We start from the raw sequence: 11,275 nt of genomic DNA, 5'->3' as shown, positions 1-11,275 counted from the left end.
TAACATCACTGAAGCTGCAGGAAAACAATAAATCTGCTTAAAATATAAACAAAATAGACTTCAGTCAGTATTTTATCTATCTATTACATTTGATGTTATTGAATATTTCCACTACTATTTATTCAAATCTGTTTTTGGCTGTGCCAATACAATTATTTAGGTGGTTAAATATAGTTTTTTAAATCAGTAATAATAACCCCTGAAATCCACATCCCTCAAGAGTGCTTTCTTCCACTGAAGTTAGTTACCCAGCCTTATAACCACAGCTCTACGATCAGATTACATATCCCAAATCCTACCCTTTACCGTGAGGGAGTAACATGTAAAAATGATCGTAGAACAGTGTCTAGTGGTAACTTCCTCTCCAATCTGAGCGCTGCAGAGAGATGACTCTTCGATCGATTGGTCGAGTCTGAGTATTATACCACACGGCGTGGAAACAAGCTCGTGGAACTTTTAAGATTCAAAGTCACAGCTTACTGAAAAACAAACCTTATTGCAGTCACCCAGAAGACGGACATATAGTTTAGTGTCAACAGTAACGTTACCAGAATCTCAAATTGAAATGGCGAATGACAACGCGAAACTCTCCAAAAACCTCTTGCGTATGAAGGTAAGAAATGCATGCTAACTACAATAGTTAGTTATCATACTAGCCGCTAGGAATGTTGCCCCTGCTAGTAGGCACGTTGCTAAACCTCAGAGACGGATAGAACTGTTGATGGATGGTAAAAGTGGCATCCAACTAAAACCGTATTCGATCTAGCTAGCCAAGTAACCTAGCTAACTTGGCTTGAGCAACCAGGCTAGCTTTGTCGGCTAACTTGCTTGGTTTGTCTGCTGGGACATCTTTGTCAACATACTTTTCGTAAATGAACTAGATTAATCTTGTGTTGTGTAGCTAGTTCAGACCTATGGCTATGGGTTCTCTCCAATAACATTTCATTTGTAAGTGATTCATAAGACCCTGTTGAAGTTACTCAGCAATGTCTCAGCAACTCTGATGCAGTGTAGAAGGTCCTGCACGTCTTGTACTGTACTTCTACAATTGCCATTCTGTCTACTAGTTCATGCAAAGAGGCCTGGATGCAGATACAAAGAAGCAACTGGAAGAAGAGGAGAGGAGGATCATCAGTGATGAGCATTGGTATCTGGACCTGCCAGAACTCAAAGCTAAAGAGTATGACCCCTTTCACTGTCCACCTGCGCATATTGAAGTAATTACATAAGGATGTAGACTAGTTTGAGGACACAGAACTGCCATCCTTCTCTAATGTCCAGCAACATACCATCGGACATTAAAGATAATGACAGTCTTCTCTCTAGTGTCCTCGGCTCAAATGTTGGCATATTTTATATTGTTTTTCCTGTCTTTGGTTAGGAATTTCATCATAGAAGAAAGAAGTTTTGGGCCTTGTGAAGACCTGAAGTATGGACGAATGTCATTCAAGGGGTTCAATACAGAAGTAGAGGTACTTATTAATTTACAATCGCACCTTAAGGTTTATCAAAGTAAGATTGGATACATTTACATGCGATGTGACTGTTTCATTGGTGTAAATCTATTTTCTCCATCCAGAAACTAATGATCATCATGAATGCTCCAAATGAGGAAGAGTTGGAAGAGGAGGAAATTAGCAGAATGGAGACTGATATCACAGATGAAGACATGGCTAGAAGGTAGGAAACAACAAGATTTATTTTGACGTGATTTCAAATTGTTTTGTTACATCGCCGTCTGATTAACTTTTCTTTCTACCTTGTAGGTACGAGAGCTTAGTTGGAAGCATGAAGAAGAAGTTTGCTAAGAAGCGGGAGAGGTCTGCAATTGAGGATGTTAATCAAAACGCAACTGAGACACACACAAAAAAAGCTTTTTTGAAGCCTCAGGACTGAGGGCATGCTTTTTTATTTAAATGAAGTATGTCAGGACTGTACAATGTTTTTATGTGCAACAATTTTTATTTTATTTTTACTGCCGTGTTTTCATGAACCGTAGGTAACTTCCAAAGATGTTAGACATATATTTTAAAGTTGAATGGATGTTATATATCCTCTTTTTAAAAGTACATTTCTTCAAGATGCATTGAGGGTTATGAACACAGGAAATGAAGCCCACATCCTTGTACCACGGACCAGGGTATAGTTTAATTAAAACTGTTACCCAATGTGGCGGCTTGTCTTGTTTTGTGAGAAATTGACAAAAACATACTAAATTCAAACAATAACAAGGGTTTTCAATAGCCTTGCTTATGAAGCTGCCAAAAAAGTACAAAGCCAACAGTCACATTTCTCTGCCAACCAAGCATGAGGGAAGATGGAGATACTAATCTATGGAAGCATTCCCGTAAACAACCTTGGGAAAGAATAGCCCGACATCACATATCAGTTATCTCACATGTTATCAAGTCTACGAACCTACTGAGGCTCCTGCCTGGAGCCCAGCTGGCAGACTGCTATTGAACTGAAACAGACTTGTAATAATCATGTCATAGAACCGTGTGGGGCAGAGGCGGTGGAGGCAGGGAATGAGCCAGGCAGACTGGCCAGGGGTGTAGACGGGTCTGGGGGCCACTGACATTAGGGCGTGGCACATGTCATCTAGCACGGGACGCAGGTCCTCTGAGGACATGACGGCCATCTTGGCAAAGCGTGCCTGGAGCGAGGAGATGTAGGCCTCGCCGTAGTCCTTCCGGACATCCTGAGATAGAGAGGTGAAGATCTCCTCTTGGTAACGGCTCCAGTCATCACTGCTACCGAAAATATCTGTGTTTTCAACCAAATGATAGACAAGTCTGTTAAGTAAATCAAAAGGGGGTAAACAATTTATTGAAAGGTACAGTAGACTTAGCAATACACAAAGTAAACAGCAGTAGAGGGTCAATTTCCTCAACAACTAAGCGCCGAAGAACGGTACTGAACTTCTTCGCTGTCTCGGGTCATAGCATTTTCATTTTAAACTGTCATATAACTGAATAATCATTATTTATTATACATACTTGTCCTGAAGCCTGCAGGTTGAATTGTGGATACATTGACACCCCATCTGGCCAACTCTAGTCTCATCACTCCAGAGAAGGTGTTCAGGGCTGCTTTGGATGCTCCATAGGCCACAAACCCAGGAACGGGCACATCACCTGCACAAACAGATTTTAGGTTTATCATCACGAAAGGGATAGGATTAAACCTTGAGCACAGAGTTGCAAGTCAAGCTGGCTACGGATAGAAGATTAGTTATATTTACAGTTTCCTCGCCTAATAAAGGCTGTCTGAGTAGTAGTGGGGGTTCTTGGCCAACTGTACTTGCTTTGAAATTGCATTGGTGTCATAAGTGGGATTGTAGCCAGTATAACTTGCGAGTGACTGCTCAAGGTCAATCCTAACCCTTTTGTTTTGACAATAACCAGTCCAGATATGTTACCTGCCATACTGCAGACGTTGACTAGCCTGCCCCTGGAGTGTCGGAGCAGTGGAAGAAACACCTGAGAGACCTCTACTGCAGCAAGGAAGTTCACTGCCAAGCAGTTCCTGTATACTCTCACAGGTATAATCTCTCCATCTGCCACATAGCCCAGGACTCCCGCATTATTCACAATCCCCCAAAGACCTGAGTCAAAAGGAGTGTGAACTTGAGACATTCCATGTCATGTGCATTATAGCATTATTTTGATCAGAAAAGGATAACTTATTTGTCCTTATATGTTAAGTTTGGTGCCTTTTCCAATGACATCTATTGGTGCTTTTCCACTGAGATTTACCCCCAAACTAGTGCATCACTGGTGTTTTATGTTAATGTAGGCTCTGTTATGGTGTTTCCATTAGGAGTCTGACACTAAAGACTTGTGGCGGGCAGATTAACAACCTCTGCATCATGCAAGACTTTCTTTGGGAGAAGGTGTTAAAGTTCAGTTAGCCATTGTTACATACAGTCAGTGACCTGTAGCCATGAAGGGATGCATCTGGTCAACAACAATATCCAGACACGCTGTGGCATTCAAGCGTTGCTTAATTGGTATCAAGGGACCTAGCGTGTGCCAGGAAAACATTCCCTACACCACCGCCACCAGCCTGTACCGTTGACACCAGGTAGGATAGGGCAATGGACTCTGCCATCAGAATGATGCAACAAGAACCAGGATTCATCATGACCAGGCAATGTTTTTCCACTCCTCAATTGCCCAGTGTTGGTGATCACGTGCCCACTATTGCTGCTGCTCTTATTTTTAGCTGATAGGAGTGGAACCCAGTGTGGTCGTCTGCTGCAATAGCCCATCTGTGACAAAGACTGACAAGTTGTGCGTTACGAGATGCTGTTCTGCACACCACTGTTGTACTGCACCGTTATTTGCCTGTTTGTGGCCCGCGTATAAGCTTGCACAATTCTAGCCTTTCTCCTTTGACCTCTCATCAACTAGCTGTTTTTGCCCACAAGACTGCCACTGACTAGATATTTTTTGTATGTTGCACCATTCTCATTAGACCCTAGACACTCGTGCGTGAAAAGCCCAGGAGGCTTGCCGTTTGAGATCCTGGATCTGGCGTGCCTGGCACCGACGATCATACCACGCTCAAAGTCGCTTAGGTCACTTGTTTTGCCCTTGTTTTGCCCATTGTAATGTTCAATTGAAGAGTAACTGAATGCCTCAATGCCTGTCTGCCTGCTTTATATAGCAAGCCATGGTCATTTGACTTACTGTCTGTAGGATCAAACCATTTTCGTGAACTGGGTGGTCTATCTAATAAACTGGCCACTGAGTGGGCATTGCCTCGGTTCCACGTCAGAGCCAGTTTGCCGGAGCCATGGCCCAGTGAGACAAGGGTGCTGGCACGCATAGATGGAAACAGAAAAGTCTGCCTTTTGGGTTCAACACGGGTAAATCCTTAGTGGAAATGCACCTTATGTGTCCTCAGTGCCTGATAGTTCTTGTAGTGAACAACACGTTACCTGCGTCCCCAACCTGAGTGCAAATGTAGTGGTGAGCCCGCTCTATCTGCGCAGCGTCTGTCACATCTAGCTGAAGGACTTGTAGCCCCTCAGACCCCAGTCTCTTCAGCTCCACTGCTCCTGGGCTGGTCTCATCCAGAACCCCAGCAAACACAGTCACTCCCAAGTCACTAATCCTTCTCGCTAGGGCATGACCAAAACCTGTATCACAACCTGTTCATGTTGAAGAGAAACAAATAAATGGGACACCAGAGCATACTGTTCCAATGTTCACGTGCACTTCATTCATGAGTACACAAAGCACTCAGCAGTATTGAAACCACATTCAATAACATTGTACAGAAGATTTAATGGGCCCCCCATCATGACTATGTTATGAATAGACTAGTATCAGTCATGTTTGATTGACAGTGGTTGGTATGATAGTGTCAGTGTATGGCACCCATATACCCACATCACCTACCTGTAATCAGCACAGCTCTTCCATGCATCGTCAGCATGTCCACTCGTCTGCCCAGAACCACATAGCACAACCAGAGGCTGCAGGTCAGAAAGAGCAGACTGCGGTAGCCTGGAAGGGCCAAAAAGCACAGAGGCCCCCCAAGAGCCAAAAGTGCAAAGGTCCAGTATTCCCTATCATGACTCCCTCTCGCCTTAGTTATAATTGCCCCAATGTATAGGGCTGTAACTATTGTATACAGAGAAGAGAAATACCAGAATTCAATGTCAACACTCTCCATTCTATCCACTGGCAGGTTGGTCTTGCTCTTACTTTCCTGATAGAGGTATCAATATCCTGTCCCCTTGGTTGGATATCCCCTTGGCTCTTTGACATGTGCATATCAAGTGTATCCTCAACTGAAAAACCCAAGCATTCTGTCTGTAACCTTTAAAGAAACATTAACCCCACCCCTCGGTCACTGCCAGCCGACACCTCCAATCAACAGTACTGTTACATTAGTACATGTGGAAACAGGCATGGCTCTGAATGAAACCTGTTCTAAACCAGACGTCGGGGGTGTATTCATTAGTTTCTTATTGGACAAGTTTGGGTGAGCCCCTCCTCGTCTTGGCCCATTTGCTAGTTTGGTTTCTGGTGAATACATCCCAGATGTGTGATAACAGCAAAAGCCTACTGTCCTGTTCTTATCATAACATCAGCAGGTGTGTCTGTTCCAGTTCACTCACCACTGATAATGGAGTTATTTATGCTCACCTGAGGGTCTATACAAAACTTAATGGCTTGCTATTTTTTTTCCAAAATTTATCTGATTGTGCTGTTACTATTGCTGGGTCGGGGCTAATCTATTTCAAGTATAAAACATGTAATTGAAAAAAACTACACTCCCTAAATTCTCTCATAACATCTAGTCAAGACAAACTCATTAAACCTAAATATCTACTCAAATAACATTTCATATGTAGTTGGTTTGCCATTAAATGATGTAGGCCTTACTTTTAAACAGATAGGACGTTGCTTCAGAAAATCATTCATGTGTACGTAGCATATATAACCTAATTTACTCAAAATTAACAAGACACAACCGTGTAGTGACAAATTACATTTATTTGGTAAGTCAGTGTTGACTAGGTTAGCGTGAGGGGCCTTGTCACCTACAGTAATATCTGCACATTCTAATATTAAGCAAGAGTTTCCCCTCCTCCCAAATGTGATTGATTCCATTATTAGGTGAGCTGTAATATACATTTAATTATACAGTTAAATCTTACAATTCACTTAAACACTCAAACAGACTGGTGATCACAATTGTAAAGTGCTCTTTTATGCGGGTCAAGGGGCTATAAGTTGGGGCCAGGACTACAATGTGGAATAGTTCAGGCAATAGTATGGTTCCAATAGGGATCAGCCAGGGGGTAAAGGTCAAAGGTCAGCCATGAAGAAGAGAAGGAATTAGGCTGAGTTCTTCTTGAGAAAGTTAATGAGCCCGTTGGTAGAGGAATCGTGAGTGTGGACCTCGGAACTGTCCCTCAGCTCTGGCTCAATGGCCTTGGCCAGCTGTTTGCCCAGCTCAACTCTGAGGGTAGGAAGGAGAATATTACAGTTATACAATAAAATATAGGCAAACATATATATTTAGAATTCAATATATGCTTCTCGCTGACACCTACCCCCACTGGTCGTAGCTGTTGATGTTCCAGATGACTCCTTGGACAAAGATCTTGTGCTCGTACATGGCTGGAAAACAGAAAAGAAAACTTAGTACCGGTAAATGTAAATAGAAAACGTAACATTAAAAAAAAATACAAAACATAACATACAACAAACATCACACCTTCCCAGAGCCACATACTTACACCCCCATCTCCAGCGCCCGCATCACACTCTGCCACATGGCCTCAACGGCCATTTTGTTTCTCTCCACACTTTCAACATTTATATGATAAAGCATTTGACCTTTCCATTTTGTTAAAGACGGAGGACTGGTCGATTTCCTGTCGAGTATTTTTTTTTCAAGATGATTGACGAGAAAAGTATTGTCCAACCCATCAGGTATCCCACTGCACCCTCACATGTAATATCTTGAAATATGCAGACAGATAGAATTTGTAGATAATTGTCCCTCTTTCTGGGACTCACCCACAAACAGGACCAAGCCTGGCCTGCTGAGGAGTGACAGACTCCATCCTAGCTGGAGGGGTGCTCTCATCTTATCTACCAACATAGACAGGGCTCTAAGTCCTCTAGCTCCACAATGAAATAGGGTGCAGGCCAGGCAGCAGGCTGTTAGCCAGCCTGCCAGCTTAGTGGAGTCTGCCACAAGCACAGTCAGTGTAGTCAGCTCAGCTATCCCCATTGAGACCGTGTCTGTGCCTCAACCTAGGTTGGGCAAAACTAAAAACATGGCGGTGTTCGCCTTAGCAATCTCACTAGGGTAAAGACCTCCTCCATTCCTGCCATTATTGAAAGAGATCGTGATACCTCACATCTCAAAATAGGGATACTTAATGTTAGATCCCTTACTTCAAAGGCAGTTATAGTCAATGAACTAATCACTGATCACAATCTTGATGTGATTGGACTGACTGAAACATGGCTTAAGCCTGATGAATTTACTGTGTTAAATGAGGCCTCACCTCCTAGTTGCACTTGGGGAACCATATTCCCCATGCATACCGCAAAGGCGGAGGTGTTGCTAACATTTACAATAGCAAATTTAAATTTACACACACAAAATAAATAAGACATTTCACCTTTTGAGCTTCTAGTAATGAAAATCTATGCAGCCTACTCAATCACTTTTTATAGCTACTGTTTACAGGCCTCCTGTGCCAAAAACAGCATTCCCAACAATTCCTATCGGACCTTGTAGTCATAGCAAATAATATTCTAATTTTTGGTGACTAATATTCACATGGAAAAGTCCACAGACCCACTCTAAAAGGATTTCGAAGCCATCATCGACTCAGTGGGTTTTGTCCAACATGTCTCTGGACCTACTCACTGTCACAGTCATACTCTGGACCTAGTTTTGTCCCATGGAATAAATGTTGTGGATCTTAATGTTTTTCCTCATAATCCTGGACTATCGGACCAACATTTTATTACGTTTGTATTGTCATTGCAACAAATAATCTGCTCAGACCACAACCAAGGAGCATCAAAAGTCGTGCTATAAATTCACAGACAACAAAGATTCCTTGATGCCCTTCCAGACTCCCTCTGCCTACTCAAGGACGTCAGAGGACAAAAATCAGTTAACCACCTAACTGAGGAACTCAATACAACCTTGCGCAATACCCCAGATACAGTTGCACCCCTAAAAACATTTCTCATAGGAAACTAGCTCCCTGGTATACAGAAAATACCAGAGCACTGAAGCAAGCTTCCAGAAAATTGGAACGGAAATGGCGCCAACCAAACTGGAAGTCTTCCGACTAGCTTGGAAAGATACTGCACTGTACTATCGAAGAGCCCTCACTGCTGCTCGATCATCCCATTTTCCAACTTAATTGAGGAAAATAAGAACAATCCAAAATTAATTTTTGATACTGTCGCAAAGCTAACTAAAAAGCAGCATTCCCCAAGTGAGGATGGCATTTACTTCAGCACTAATAAATTCATAAACTGAGGAAAAGATCATGTTTATTAGAAAGCAAATTACAGACTCCTCTTTAAATCTGCATATTCCTTCAAAGCTCAGTTGTCCTGGGTCTGCACAACTCTGCCAGGACCTAGGATCAAGAGAGACACTCAAGTGTTTTAGTACTATATCTCTTGACACAATGATGAAAATAATCATGGCCTCTAAACCGTCAAGCTGCATACTGGACCCTATTCAAACTAAACTACTGAAAGAGCTGCTTCCTGTGCTTGGCCCTCCGATGTTGAACATAATAAACGGCTCTCTATCCACCGGATGTGTACCAAACTCACTAAATGTGGCAGTAATAAAGCCTCTTGAAAAAGCCAAACCTTGACCCAGAGAAAAATAATAATATTTTTTTTGGGCCTATATCGAATATTCCATTCCTCTCAAAAAAATTAGAAAAGGCTGTTGCGCAGCAACTCACTGCCTTCCTGAAGACAAACAATGTATACGAAATGCTTCAGTCTGGTTTTAGACCCCATCATAGCACTGACACTGCACTTGTGAAGGTGGTAAATGACCTTTTAATGGCATCAGACCAAGCCTCTGCATCTGTCCTCGTGCTCCTAGACCTTAGTGCTGCTTTTGATACCATCGATCACCACATTCTTTTGGAGAGATTGGAAACCCAAATTGGTCTACACAGACAAGGTCTGGCCTGGTTTACATCGTATCTGTTGGAGAGATATCAGTTGGTCTCTGTGAATGGTTTGTCCTCTGACAAATCAACTGTACATTTCGGTGTTCCTCAAGGTTCCGTTTTAGGACCACTATTGTTTTCACTATATATATATATATATATATATATATTTTTTTTTACCTCTTGTGGATGTCATTCGAAAACATAATGTTAACTTTCACTGCTATGCGGATGACACACAGCTGTACATTTCAATGAAACATGGTGAAGCCCCAAAATTGCCCTCGCTAGAAGCCTGTATTTCAGACATAAGGAAGTGGATGGCTGCAAACAATCTGACAATTAATCTTAATGGTTGTACAGTCGTCTCAAAAAAAACTGAAGGACCTCGGCGTTACTCTGGACCCTGATCGCTCTTTTGACAAACATATCAAGACTGTTTCAAGGACAGCTTTTTTCCATCTACGTAACATTGCAAAAATCAGAAACTTTGTCCAAAAATGATGCAGAAAAATGAATCCATGCTTTTGTTACTTCTTGGTTAGACTACTGCAATGCTCTACTTTCCGGCTACCCGGATAAAGCACGAAATAAACTTCAGTTAGGGCTAAATACAGCTGCAAGAATCCTGACTAGAACCAAAAAATGTGATCATATTACTCCAGTGCTAGCCTCCCTACACTGGCTTCCTGTCAAGGCAAGGGCTGATTTCAAGGTTTTACTGCTAACCTACAAAGCATTACCTTTCTCTCTGATTTGGTCCTGCCGTACATACCTACACGTACGCTACGGTCACAAGACGCAGGCCTCCTAATTGTCCCTAGAATTTCTAAGCAAACAGCCGGAGGCAGGGCTTTCTCCTTCCTATAGAGCTCCATTTTTATGGAATGGGCTGCCTACCCATGTGAGAGACGCAGACTCGGTCTCAACCTTTAAGTCTTTACTGGAGACTCATCTCTTCAGTGGGTCATATGATTGAGTGTTCTCTGGCCCAGGAGTGTGAAGGTGAACGGAAAGGCCCTGGAGCAACGAACCGCCCTTGCTGTCTCTGCCTGGCCGGTTCCCCTCTTTCCACTGGGATTCTGCCTCTAACCCTATTACAGGGCTGAGTCACTGGCTTCCTGGTGCTCTTTCATGCCGTCCCTAGGAGGGGTGCGTCACTTGAGTGGGTTGAGTCACTGATGTGATCTTCCTGTCTGGGTTGGCGCCCCCCCTTGGGTTGTGCCGTGGCGGAGATCTTTGTGGGCTATACTCGGCCTTGCCTCAGGATGGTAAGTTGGTGGTTGAAGATATCCCTCTAGTGGTGTGGGGGCTGTGCTTTGGCAAAGTGGGTGGGGTTATCTCCTTCCTGTTTGCCCTGTCCGGGGGTATCATCGGATGGGGCCACAGTGTCTCCTGACCCCTTCTGTCTCAGCCTCCAGTATTTATGCTGCAGTAGTTTGTGTCGGGGGGCTAGGGTCAGTTTGTTATATCTGGAGTACTTCTGTCTTATCCGGTGTGAATTTAAGTATGCTCTCTCTAATTCTCTCTTTCTTTCTCTCTCTGAGGACCTGAGCCCTAGGACCATGCCTCAGGACTACC

General features: G+C 43.1%; 3 protein-coding genes across 4 annotated transcripts in view; 1 reads left to right on the top strand and 2 right to left on the bottom strand.

The window, feature by feature from the left end:
* Positions 1–386: 386 nt before the first annotated feature.
* mphosph6 (M-phase phosphoprotein 6) lies at positions 387–2,172 on the top strand. The gene is made up of 5 exons (XM_046346102.1): positions 387–613; positions 1,068–1,180; positions 1,382–1,472; positions 1,580–1,680; positions 1,767–2,172. The coding sequence occupies exons 1-5, from the start codon at positions 566–568 to the stop codon at positions 1,894–1,896; spliced, it is 483 nt and encodes a 160-aa protein (XP_046202058.1). The 5' UTR covers positions 387–565; the 3' UTR covers positions 1,897–2,172.
* hsd17b2 (hydroxysteroid (17-beta) dehydrogenase 2) lies at positions 2,107–5,828 on the bottom strand. Of its 2 annotated transcripts, XM_046346079.1 has the most exons (5): positions 5,409–5,828; positions 4,946–5,158; positions 3,422–3,607; positions 3,000–3,137; positions 2,107–2,766 (listed from the first exon to the last, which is right to left on the bottom strand). In XM_046346079.1, exons 1-5 carry the CDS (start codon positions 5,683–5,685, stop codon positions 2,411–2,413), a joined length of 1,170 nt encoding a protein of 389 aa, XP_046202035.1. In that variant the 5' UTR covers positions 5,686–5,828; the 3' UTR covers positions 2,107–2,410. The 2 variants fall into 2 exon arrangements, with proteins under 2 accessions (XP_046202035.1, XP_046202044.1); XM_046346088.1 differs by lacking the exon at positions 3,422–3,607.
* A 666-nt stretch (positions 5,829–6,494) lies between these two features.
* The window catches only part of gpia (glucose-6-phosphate isomerase a), a 29,714-nt gene continuing 24,933 nt past the window's right edge, over positions 6,495–11,275 (bottom strand). The window contains exons 17-18 of the mRNA XM_046346066.1: positions 7,076–7,142; positions 6,495–6,981 (exon numbers count right to left, since the gene is read on the bottom strand). Of these exons, the coding sequence (XP_046202022.1) occupies positions 6,858–6,981; positions 7,076–7,142 (191 nt within the window). The 3' untranslated portion in view covers positions 6,495–6,857. The remainder of the gene's footprint in view (positions 6,982–7,075; positions 7,143–11,275) is intronic.

The sequence above is a fragment of the Oncorhynchus gorbuscha genome, linkage group LG01 (assembly GCF_021184085.1).
Source record: "Oncorhynchus gorbuscha isolate QuinsamMale2020 ecotype Even-year linkage group LG01, OgorEven_v1.0, whole genome shotgun sequence".
Lineage (NCBI taxonomy): Eukaryota > Metazoa > Chordata > Actinopteri > Salmoniformes > Salmonidae > Oncorhynchus > Oncorhynchus gorbuscha.
The sequence above is the reverse complement of the archived record's forward strand: the minus strand, read 5'-3'. Positions and strand labels throughout refer to the sequence as shown.